This window comes from Cheilinus undulatus, linkage group 6 (genome assembly GCF_018320785.1).
Source record: "Cheilinus undulatus linkage group 6, ASM1832078v1, whole genome shotgun sequence".
NCBI lineage: Eukaryota > Metazoa > Chordata > Actinopteri > Labriformes > Labridae > Cheilinus > Cheilinus undulatus.
Genome location: NC_054870.1, coordinates 7050973 through 7063624, shown reverse-complemented (window position 1 = coordinate 7063624; position 12652 = coordinate 7050973). Strand labels below are relative to the sequence as shown.

The following is a 12652-nucleotide window of genomic DNA, read 5'->3' as shown; positions in this document are numbered from 1 at the left end:
CCACACTGGTCGTCGTCCAATCACCACATAGTAAGGCTCACTTTTTTTGTGTCATCACCAGCTGAAGGCCGACGTTAACGCCAGCACATTTGGAGGAAACACAGCGCTACACCTGGCCGCCAGTCTGGGTTCTCCGACGCTCTGCTCCATGCTCATCGCCGCAGGTCAGAAAATTGCCTGTTAAGTTCGGACGGAGAAAAACCAGGGTCTAAATCAGATCTCAGCTTGGATTTGATATATACAGATATTCATGAGAGTTAAGAAATATCTTTATTTATCCCTGACAAAAGTCTAGAGAAAATCTATTCGACGTATTTAGGTAGAAGACGCATCCAAACATCTGATTTTTCGATCTTAATTTATCTAAAGTCTAGAGAGAATCTCTACGTTATTAGGTAGAAGATGTCGTCTGAACATCTGACTTTTCCCTGAAACAGACTCAGACCTATGGAGAGCATGACTAACCTCATGGTTCTGTGCTTTAGGCGCTGATAAGAATGTGGAGAACGACGAGCCACTCTTTTTCAGCTCGTCTTCAGACGAAGAGGATGAACCAATCATAGAGAAGGTCAAGGAAAGAGACACTGCCTCGCCGCCAGTCAACCCGCGCAAGAGACCTGCAGGAGGACACACCCCCCTGGATCTCGCCAGATGTCAGAAGGTGACTAATCAATCCTGTGGAGAGAAAGGCCTACTAAATTCAAATTTCAGCTAATTAAGGAGATGTAGAAATCATTCAGTTTTGAGGATGCTGTCCTTAGCCTCCCCATCTCTATTTGGCCCCTCATGTTCTCTTTTCTTCTCCCTGTCTTTCTTCCTCATCTCCTTCTCTAATGCCCCCTCTCTTACTTCCTTTGCCTCCTTTCTTTGCCTTTTCTCCTTGTCTCCTCTCCTTGTCTCCTTAGGTGAGGAATCTGTTGAGCTCCAGTCCTAGGTCGAGTCGTCACAGTAGTAAGAAGATGAGAGCGAGCAGCAGTGAAGGTTTGTCTAAAACGCTGCTCTAAGAGCTGTTAGCTAACGATATATATCATATCAAATATCAAAGCAAACATTAACCATAGAAATGGCGGAATGGTCTAATGAACGGCGTATTGGCATTTCAGAGGTGGAGGCTTCGGGTCTGGATGAGGACACGCTGTCCCGACTAGTGGAGGTGCTGAGTGTTGGAGACGTTTCGTGGATGAAACTGGCGGAGAAGCTGGGGATGATGACGCTTACTCATCTTTACCAGGACAGTGCGACGCCGTGCCACCAGCTGCTGCAGCACTACAAGGTAGCGCCACAGCCAAGACCCCGTTTTAAATGATTATAGATTAACATCTGTTCTGGGCATCCAGATACCAACTGGGAATCCTTAATGTGGACAAAAGCTGCGGGTCTAGACTGGCCCGCATTAAAAGACAAGGATGAAATGTTTCGTAAGATCTGATGACATCATCAAAGGCCAGGATTGAATTTTTTAACAGCTTTAGAGGATGACATCATCTTTAAAGGCAAGGATAGAATGTTTCATAAGATAAGATTCAATTTTTTTCTATAGATTCCATTACTAACTAGAAAAGCACTCAAACAGCACAGACCTCCACCATTAGCCCTATCTCCCAATAGTACAGAATCCTTCAAAAGTTCCTGGATCCAGACGGTGATCCGGATCACTCCCAAAATCTAATTAGTTCTTCCTTATGCCATTTCTGACATATCCTGAAAATTTCATCAAAATCCGTCCATAACTTTTTGAGTTATGTTGCTAACAAACTAACTAACAAGCAAACAAACTAACCCTCCTGATCGCATAGCCTTCTTGGCGGAGGTAATAACACTGCTATCATTGTTTTGTTAGAACGTAAAAATTAATCATTTATACATTCATAAGTTAACTGATTTGTCAATTCAAACTGATGTGTTATTACCACTAAAACTCAATGAATTGAATTAAATGTTTTAAAAGCTTTAAAGGATGATATCATCTGTAAAGGCAAGGTTGGAAGGTCTAAAAAAAATTCAGAAGAGGACATTATCTTTAAATGCCATCATCTTTGGAGGCAAGGTGGAATGTTGTAAAAGCTTTGGAGGCAAAGATGGTATGTTTTAAAAGCTTCAAAGGATGGCATCATCTTTTTGAAAGAAAAGATGCAATGTTTAATGAGCACTGATATCTGTAAAGGCAAGAATGGAATATTTTTAAAACTTTAAAGGATGACATCATCTTTGAAAGCAATGATGGAATGTTTTATAAACTTTAATGGCATCATCTTTAAAGACAAGGATGGAATGTTTTAAACATTTCAGACGAGGATATTATCTTTAAATGACATGATCTTTGGAGGCAAGGATGAAATGTTGTGAAAGCTTAAGAAGATTATATCATCTTTGAAGGCAAGTATGGAATGTTTTAAAAGCTTCAAAGGATTGTATCATCGTTTTGTAAAAGAAAAAATGGAATGTTTTATAAGCATGGAATGTTTTATAAGCTTTGATGACATCGTCTCTCTGAAATCTTTCTGAAGCAGTTTAGAGGCTTTAAAGGCTGACATCGTTAAAGGCAGAGGATGGAATGTTGGTAAAGCTGAGGATGTTGTGGGTCTTAAATATCCATATTTGATAAACAGTAGGCCATATTTGGCAACTTTTCTTAAAGCTACCAACTAAGGACAGTCAACAAAAAGGAAAGATTGCTGATATATATCTGTTCTTATAATGGGGCCGCTAACCTCATAGCCATGAGGTAAGATGCAAGCGCCTCTAATAACAGCTTTTCTCCCTCCTGTTGTCATAAATATGGATGTAAACAAGCCATAACAAACAAGTCCAGTGATGTGTGGGCTGTTATCTGAGTTGTGATTGGTTGTCACTCCAAGACGTGTTTTTATCCAGGTGCCTTAAACAGGTGTTTTAAGTCAGATAACAGAACCATTAAGACTAAATGTGAGCAAACTAAATTAAACGTGGATGATGTCTGTGTGTGTGCAGCTGGGTGGTGGTCCGGTCGAAGGTCTGGTTGAAGCTCTTCAGTCTCTCGGTCTGACAGAAGGAGTCCGACTGCTGAGGACCAAAGAGCCACGGGAGGACAAACACAGCACAGGTAAGAGACACAGACAGGCTTCCTTTAATCCACCGTCCAAGTACAACAGACACCTAGAGACACCATTCACATCAGTGACTGTACCATCAGGCAAAGGCAGGCAATTACCCAGGGCCTCAAGTTATGACAATTAAAGGTAGCTGGGAAACATATTTAAGATATGTCAATATACAGTGCTTAACAAATTAATTAGACCATCCTAACCCTAACCAAAGTAAGGTTTATGCCACAGCTGCCCTAAATTAACATTTGCAATTACCAAAATCATTTTTTTTTAATGTTTCTGCAATGGTTAATACACCAATATGTAGAAGCTCTTTAACCAAAATAATGTTTTTAATGCTAAAATATCATTATTATTATTATCCATGAATGTTCAAATTTACTGATTTACAAAAACACTGAAAAAATAGTAAAACACATAAATACTTCTTGGTTAATATGTCAAATTATAGCTATTTACTTGCATTCCTGAACAGAAAAATGAGTTTTAGTGGTTGAATGTTATGCTTGATTCATTTCTGACTTCTCAGAGAAGCCCAGTGAGCTGGCTCTAATTTGGGTGAATTCAGTTTGAAATCCCTCATTCCTGTTCAAACTGGTAAAACATGGAGAGCTGACTGAAAATGAAAGAGTCCGCATTAAAGCACTTCATGATCTGGATGGTCTCTGAGACAAATATGACAGGTGGTCTAATAAATTTGTTAACCGCTGTATATCTAGAGGAGATGTAAGATAATTTATTTATGATCTTCAGAAACTGCAAGCAAACTCCCTCACACACTCAAAATTGCACAAATATGTTGGCAACTTTTGGAAAGTGTTCCCTCACTCATCAACTCCACCCACTTTCACAAATGTTGCCAACATATTTGCGCAACATGTTTAGGCAACGGTGCTCTCCTGGTTATAATCATTTCAAAATAAATCCTTTTAAAGGATTAAACATTTGGTCAACCTCAATAGAAGGAAATATTGACAGTGTTTTTTTTTTTGTTTTTTTTTTTACAATTAATACGATATTAAGGAGTTTTTCTTTTATTTTTTTTATCATTAAAAATGAACAAATGTCACTCCCTCATTATGTGAAATTCCTCCATGACACCAAAACAGTTGGTCAGAGTCCTCAGTTACAGAATAGGAGCTAACCAGAGGAGGTGGGCAGAGCCTTGCAACAGCATCATCATCTTTAGTTGTTATTTTGACTGAGCGCCCCCTGGTGGTGTCTAAATGAAGGGAGACATTCTAAAAAAAATACTATTAATAATCATAAAATATAGAAATTGATTTACTATTATTGATTATTTTTATTTGACTAAATTTAGAGATTATAATCCAGATTAGCCTATAGGTTAATAAAAATGTGGCTTTATTTTAGGTAAAATTAGATTAGATTATTCATGTCTTTCTGTCCAATCAGACGCCACTGTGGACAGCGGCTTTGGCAGCCAGCCAATGGAGGAAGAGGATTCCCCAATGACCAATCAGTGACGAGCAGGAAATACATCATCATTGTGAGCAGCTTCAGTGTGACTCTGTGGAGGACGTCTCTGCTCGCCATTTGAGTCAAGTTGGAATCACACGTATATTTTTCTGCTGAGGAGACGATGGCAGCGGCGTTGTTGGAGGATAGTTAAATCCCAGCAGGAAGACTTTTTTAAATCAAAGATTTCAAAGACAAACCTTTTAAAGACACCTCTTCACACAGAGAAACATTTATTTTCTTTTGTTTTCTCATAAGATCTTTGTTTTCTTGTTTCTGATTTTAAATTTTGTGACATTTAAAATAATTATGACTTTTATTAAATAAAGTTCATTTAAGTTTCTTCCTTTATTCATTTTTAAAAAGAAAAAAAAAGAAGTTATTGAATTTCAGGATGTTTTCATGGTAGAAGTTGTGTCCTTTCAAAATAAAAGCCTTGTAGCTTACTGGACGGCTGCTGCTCAGTGTTAAGAGTGGGTCATCTGTCAGTCAGCAGGTCAGGGGTTCGATATGCAGCCCCTACATGTGGATGTATCTCTGACTCTAAACTCGTACATCTCTGACTGCCTCTGTAGTTTTTAATAGTTTTGGTATTAGTTAGCGTTCATTTTTGTTTTCTGCTTCGGGCTACATCAGCTTTGCCTAAGCACAAACGCAGCCAACAACAGAGTTCACGCTCTACTAACATTTTAAGCGTTTGAGAAAGTTTCAAGGTAGGCTTAAGTTGTAAAAATATTACACCTACCTTCTTCTAGGTGCTAATCTTTAAAAATCTAAATTCTTGGTCATATTTCCCATCCACATTTGGTGTTGTTTGAGGATTTACGGCAGTTAGCATACATTATTTGAAGCTGTTAGCCTGTTTAGAGACAATTCAACACTAGAAGCAGCACGGGTTAAAGGTGCTTTTCGTTGATTGGTTAAATTAAATGAAATGTCATATCTGCGACAGTACTTTTGTTAGTTAGGACGTTACGCTGTACTAGTTAAGATCAACCTTGCATCCCTGTTGTGCAACCGAACACAACTTAAATTATAACTTAACTAGTTCAGTGCGGACCACCATAACTTAAGGCAGAGCCTGGTGTAACAGGCTGCTGAACAATAACCAAAGCTGTCAAAATTAATCGCAATTAACTTCGATCTACAATCAGTGTACTTTTTATTTTTAAACCGTGATTAATCGAATGCTATATTTAGCTTCACAGACAGCAAGTGGACAAGTTAGAGTCATCAAATATTTATCTTTTTACTGTTCAATTCTTTCCGTTAAGATCCAGAACAAGTAAAAAATGTTTCAAATGCTAAAAAGTGGAAATTAAAATTGTGATTTAAAAAAAGGGTGCGATTAATCACGATTAACTACAGAAATCATTGTAAGCTAGTTTATATTTGGACCATAAATAAAACTATTTAGTTAAGATTCTTCTTTTTGCAATCTAAATCAATAAAATGCCTATTTCTTAATTTAACATCAGTTAAGACCAGTGTTTCTCAACTGGTGGGTTGGGACCCAAAGTGGGCCCCAGAGCCATTTTCAGTGGGTTATGGATTTGTGCCAAGAAAAAATATGTGGCAAAAAGTCTCATATGCTTTTATTTTGAAGGAAATGTCCTACTTTCTTTGTTTTTTAAACATGTTTTGCTCCATCTCAAGTCCAAACATCCCCATTTTTTATGTAAAGATCTTGGTGATGATTTAAAATAAAGGACATTTGGGTGGCAATTTCTCAATAAGGCTGTGGTAGTGGGTCCTGATACTAGACCAGCTCAGAACCACTGGTTTAGACCATAAATCAGAGACTAACAGAGGCACAGACCTGAGAACATCATTGTCATCATGTTAGAGAGGTTCCAGCAATTTTAGATGCTTTTATGTCTTTTGAGCTTCTTTATGGCGGAGAAAGATTTTAGCTGTTCTGGACAGAACTAAACTCCTGAATGTTGAAGTGAACTATTTTATTTTGTAATTGTTGAGATCAGAGATGGATCTGATGTTTGATGGTGGATTCTTCATCTCCGTTATCAGAGCACTGACCTGGTTCTTCATGTGGATGGTTTCAGTCTTTTGTGAGTCTGGACTCTGACCCACTTGGTACTAATAATAATACTGTGTATTTAAGTGTTTTCTGTTTAAATCAGACATGTAACCAGACTCAAAAACCAAACTGTTCAACTCTCATAAACCAAATAAAAAACACTCTCAGACCTTTGGCTGGGGTTGGATTTGTCTTTTATTTTTTGCCTCTAAGCCTTTTTCACTACCACCAGAAACCTCACAGGAAGTGGACAGTATGTACAGCTATGGATTGGCCAGCCGGCGGCGAACATTTAGACCGCAGCGAAGCCCAAAGAAAAAAAAAACTTTCACAGAAACTAGATTCAGTCTTTGTGGTTGATCTGGAACAACCAACAGAATAAATAAAGTGGAGGATTGGCCCCCTGTCAGGAGGTTTCACATCGGCGTCACTCTAAAATATCCAAAACAAAGTGCCCTAAAGACTAGCTAGGCGGTCGGCCCAACTACGATATGGCTTCTCAAAGTGAACTTTATTTACAAGGTTTGACACGGACAAGGAGCTGAAAGCGGCCATGACTTTTAGAGTTCATCCTATGCTGCTTTACATTGCACAGTGCAACAAATACACCCAAAATACACAAGTGTTACAGGATATCTGAGGAGTAAATATGACCCTGTGGGTCCACAGCACAGCCGCAGCATTTACACCAACTCTGCTGGCTGGGAGCGTCTCAGCGGCGGCTCGGTTCTCCTGAATCCACCAGCAAGTCTATGCTTATCTGAGGGCATGGAGAGAGGAGAGACTGAGGGACAGAATTAGGCAGACCAGTCCAACAACCAGTCTAAGGACCAGTCCAACAGCCAGTCCAATGGCCGGGCCAAGATCAGTCCAACAGCCAGGCCAATGACCAGTCCAACGATCAGTCTAACATGCATATAACTGTGGCAGGTCTAAAGGTCTGTTGTGCACGTTACGACCAGACGATGTCCTTCATCAAATTCTGCCCATTCAGTCAAGCACTATTCAGTCCAGAACAGACCCTCACAATGTTGGAGGGAGCCACGATAGCTCTGATCTCACTGACGGCATTCCAGCCCTAGACCTGGACAGGAAAGCCGCTCGTAACAGTTTTACACCAACACCTACCATGTCAGAGAAACATGTAATAGCCGCCTGTTTCTGTCATTACACAAGGTCAAAGCTTACAACGGACACCACCCTGGCGTTGAGGGTCGGCGTTGTTACACCATGTGTGAAGAAAGTGGCACGGTTGTGTGCTGGCTTTCTACCAGTAAACAAAAATCCAACGGTTCTCTGCGTACCTTTAAATTGTCTGATGGTTCAGTCCTCTGTGGACTTTTAAAGTGTCTTAACAAACAAAAAAGACGAGACAATCCTGTTCATCAGGAATCAACAAAACTGATTCCAGCAGATCCAGATAGGTCCAGCGATGAAGAGCAGCTTTACATGCACAATGAGGAGCTTCTGAAACGATCCAAGGTTCAACAAGTTGGAGGGAAAACAAAGAAACAAGTGTTCTAGATAATCTAGAAAGAACAGTCTAGATCATCCAGAGCAAATGATCTAGATCATCAAGAGCAAACATTCTAGATTATCCAGAGCAAGTGTTCTAGATCATCCAGAGCAAGTGTTCTAGATCATCCAGAGCAAATGTTCTAGATCATCTAGAGCAAATGTTCTAGATCCTCTAGAGAGCAAACATTTTAGATCATCCAGAGCAAATGTTCTAGATCATCTAGAGGGCAAATGTTCTAGATCCTCTAGAGAGCAAACATTTTAGATCATCCAGAGCAAATGTTCTAGATCCTCTAGAGAGCAAACATTTTAGATCATCCAGAACAAATGTTCTAGATCATCCAGAGCAAATGTTCTAGATCCTCTGGAGAGCAAACATTTTAGATCATCCAGAGCAAATGTTCTAGATCATCTAGAGAGCAAATGTTCTAGATCATCCAGAATGCAAACATTCTAGATCATCCAGACCAAATGTTCTAGATTATCCAGAGCAAATGTTTTAGATCATTCAGAGCAAATGTTCTAGATCATCCAGAGCAAATGTTTTAGATCATTCAGAGCAAATGTTCTAGATCATCCAGAGCAAATGTTCTAGATCCTCTAGAGAGCAAACATTTTAGATCATCCAGAGCAAATGTTCTAGATTATCCAGAGCAAATGTTTTAGATCATTCAGAGCAAATGTTCTAGATTATCCAGAGCAAATGTTCTAGATCCTCTAGAGAGCAAACATTTTAGATCATCCAGAGCAAATGTTCTAGATTATCCAGAGCAAATGTTTTAGATCATTCAGAGCAAATGTTCTAGATCATCCAGAGCAAATGTTCTAGATCCTCTAGAGAGCAAACATTTTAGATCATCCAGAGCAAATGTTCTAGATCATCTAGAGAGCAAACATTTTAGATCATCCAGAGCAAATGTTCTAGATCATCTAGAGAGCAAACATTTTAGGTCATCCAGAGCAAATGTTCTAGATCATCCAGAGCAAATGTTCTAGATCATCCAGAGCAAATGTTCTAGATCATCCAGAACAAATGATCTAGATCATCAGAGAGAAAACACTCTACATCCCCCTAGCATATTTTCTAGATCATCTACTAAATTGTTCTAGATCATCCAGGGAGAAAGCATTCTAAATTATATACCGATATGCTACTAAGATAATAAACCATGTGGTATACTGGTAAGACTGGAATGACTAGACTGGACTGACTGAATGTTTCATAACATTTGATGACATCATCTTTCTAAAGCCTTTTAAAGACTTCAAAGGTTGACGTCGTCAAAGACAGAGGACGGAATGTTCATGTTGGAGAGCTTCTTCCCTCCATTTTTGCCAAATAGAGCTCAACAGTGTGGTTCTGGAAGTAAAACTCCCATTCATTTTCTCCATACCAGATCTGATTACTAGCCATATTGTCAGAAATACCCAAGTCAGTCTGACCCAAGCTACCTGAGTGTGAAACAACAGTTAATGCTCCTGTAGAGGACAAAAGTTGGTCAAATATCAACCTGGTTTTAAGAAAACAGTTTTTTTGTGATCTCAGCCAAAAATACTACAATACCCACAATCCTTGAGTGACGCAGCAATGTCTCTAATGGGTGGAGTCTTCAGTTACAATGGAGACGGCAATACATACTGTTGCAGTATGAAGAAATAAATACTCAAAGTAAGATATATTACAACATTATTATCTAAAATGTAAACACTACAATAAAGATTAGTGTAGAGAAGAGGTACATGTATGTGCTTTAAAAGCTTAAAAAACTATCATTAACAATGTTTTAAATTAAACACAATGGATTGTGGTATATGTAGTTCCTTCATACTTTTAAAGGAATATGTACACAGTCTTGTACCTTTCCCTCATTTCTCCTATGTCAAATGGTGTTTTGGGCCAAACAAATGTTTTACAGACATGAAGACTCAGGTAGCTAGATAGCATGCATTCAAAGTGCTGTAATAAGGATTTTTTTTTAATTATCAATGGGGGGATTCAAATGGAAAATTCTACTTCTGGAACCAGAGCCACCAAAAAAGTGTTGGCAACATTTGGAAAGTGGAAGTGGAAACAAGTAAGGAATGGCAGTTTCTCTAAACTGCCCAACAATGGGGGTAGGATTTCTGTCTCTGGTGGGGGTTAGCCCACCATCGTGTTTGGAAATGCTTTTTTAAAATCTTTCATGTTTTTAAGCCTCCACTGCAGGATTTCAGCTCCAGGAATAATTGAACAGCTTTCTCTCGTATTGTAGAAATAGTATTTGACCAGGATGATCAATAGTTTGACTTCATGGAATGAACTTTGGTAGCCTTTTGAAATCAGATGATTACTGATCAATAAATGATCATTTCAGCATGAGACAACAAAAGCTTTAAATAAGAGTCTGATTGGTTCCCTCCTGGTCACCTCCATCAGCAGGGAGCCAATCAAAAGTTAAATGGACGGATTCAAACATGTGTTAGTCTCCAGCAGATTTTCAGCATTCAAAGAAAACAGGAAGTTCATTAAGAACAAAACCAGCTGTGTGAGCAGAAACACTGAAATAATGATTGGATTATTCTGATCAAAATATTTCATTCTGTTATTTCAGGACATTTTGAAAGTTCTGTGTGGCTCTATGGTTAAAGAGCCGTACAGAAGAGGATAAAAGTGATAGTTTTCAGATTCTTTTAGACGTGCAGACTCTGCTCCCTCTGAATCAGAAAGGCCTAAAAAAACAGACTATTATGATCCATCAGCAGAATTAGAGGGGGATATCAGGATATGAGTGTAGATATAAATGTAACGCTCACTCAGTGGTTTAGTGTCCCTAATGAGCCTCCATACAGCATGTTGACGATCTCCACCACAGTGGGAGCTAATGCTGCTGTCCTTCCTCTGGTTAGAAACAAACGGCATCAGTGAAGAGCGGAGGAGTGTGTGTTCCTGCTCGTCTCTGACGCATCGCCGCAGCCTCCGTCTGTTTGTTCGTTTAGCCGGGGGAGTCCTGACTCCACCGTCTCACCCCTCACCACCCTTTCTCTCTATTTGGTCGCCACAGCAACAGTCCCTCACACTCTGTCCGTCATATGCGGTCGGCATGGCAACATGCTCCCCCGTTGGTTGCTAGGAGCAGCAGAGCGATGGCGCTGCAGGAGGTCAATGTTTGTCGCCGATACAGAAAAATAAAGTACCTACAGACGGATTCAGACAGTGGCCTCCAAAGCTGCCTTACCCAGACTTCAGATCCACAAAAACAGAACCACACAGTCCCACAAAAACACCTCAGCAAAGTCTCTAAAACACAAGAAGTGGGAGAAATTAAGATTTAGTGGTGAAACTGGCTGTGGTGTTATGGATTGATCTGCTGCAGTTTTAAATATAGCTTTGATAGTGAAACTGGAAATGGTGTTACATTTTGATCTGCTGCAGTTTGAAATAAAGCATTAGTGGTGTTAGGGTTTGATCTGCTCCAGTTTCAAATGAAACTTTAGAGGTGTTATGGTTGATCTGCTGCAGTTTGAAGTAAAGCATTAGTGGGGTTACAGTTTAATCTGCTGCAGTCTGAAATTAAGCTTTGTTAGTGAAACTGGACATGATGTTACAGCTGGATCTGCTGCTGTCTGAAATAAAGCTTTAGTGGTGTTACAGTTTGATCTGCTCCAGTTTTAAATGAAGCTTTAAGTGTGTTATGGTTTGACCTGCGCTAGTTTGAAATGAAGCGTTGAAAGTGAAACTGGTTGTGGTGTTACGGTTTGATCTGCTGAAGTTTGAAATAAAGTGACAGATGGTTTTCAGATCAACCTTTACCACATCAGAAACAAATGCTTCAATCATCTGTTCCCCTTCAAGAAGGGCCTTTTCTCACCGCTCACCTCGTACGTCTCAGATGGGCTATGGAGGGGTATCCCCTCAGCCAATCAGGATCTGAGGTTAAACAGAAAAGGTTTAAAGGAGGATGTCAGCCTGCTGCCTTTGACTCTTCATGTTCCTTCATGTTCCTAAGAGTCAAATCTGACTCCTTACGGAGCTGCTTCCTGTTTGCTGCTCTGTTTCTGCTGCTCCAGCTGCTGGTTGTTTCCGCCACCGCCATTCTTCTTGCTTCCCTCTTTAACGCTGCTGCTGGTCTTGGAGGTTGAGGTTGAGGTTGATGAAGAGGAAGTGACCTTTAAGCTTTTGGATGTCTTGGACCCACGAGTCTTCTCCTTTTTGGCAACGTCCTGAGGCAGTGAAGGGCTGGAGTGCGCCCTCTGCAAGCCGCCATCATCAAACAGCCGAGATTCAAATGCTGATAGGTCCTCGTCTCCACTCGACAACTTGGCCCGAAGCAGCATGGCATACGTACCGTACCGAGTTTTCTGTGATGGAGAAAAAAAAAAAAAAAAGATATTGGTTAGAAAATCTGGCTTTATGGTTATGGTTATGGTGGTAACAGGGTGTCTCTGAGGGAGATGATTGTTAATAAAAGGTCTGAAACTTTTTGAACGGATCAAACTCATACGTCACTACTCGTGCCAAAAATATCAAGTTGCAAAATATCAATGTCTCGAG

At 39.8% G+C, this 12652-nt stretch overlaps 2 protein-coding genes across 8 annotated transcripts in view; one reads left to right on the top strand and one right to left on the bottom strand.

Moving 5' to 3' along the window:
• Window positions 1-4908, top strand: part of nfkb2 (nuclear factor of kappa light polypeptide gene enhancer in B-cells 2 (p49/p100)) — a 34832-nt gene extending 29924 nt beyond the window's left edge. For all 5 annotated transcript variants that reach the window (XM_041789606.1, XM_041789608.1, XM_041789607.1 and 2 more), the window contains 6 exons: window positions 62-164; window positions 486-661; window positions 906-981; window positions 1104-1273; window positions 2971-3082; window positions 4503-4908. In XM_041789606.1, coding sequence (XP_041645540.1) covers window positions 62-164; window positions 486-661; window positions 906-981; window positions 1104-1273; window positions 2971-3082; window positions 4503-4573 — 708 coding nt within the window. In that variant the 3' untranslated portion in view covers window positions 4574-4908. The remainder of the gene's footprint in view (window positions 1-61; window positions 165-485; window positions 662-905; window positions 982-1103; window positions 1274-2970; window positions 3083-4502) is intronic.
• A 1931-nt stretch (window positions 4909-6839) lies between these two features.
• Window positions 6840-12652, bottom strand: part of LOC121511082 (PH and SEC7 domain-containing protein 1-like) — a 105228-nt gene continuing 99415 nt past the window's right edge. For 2 of the 3 annotated variants that reach the window (XM_041789612.1, XM_041789611.1), the window contains exon 19: window positions 6840-12459. In XM_041789612.1, the coding sequence (XP_041645546.1) occupies window positions 12124-12459 (336 nt within the window). In that variant the 3' untranslated portion in view covers window positions 6840-12123. The remainder of the gene's footprint in view (window positions 12460-12652) is intronic. The other variant, XR_005992020.1, reaches the window with a different exon arrangement.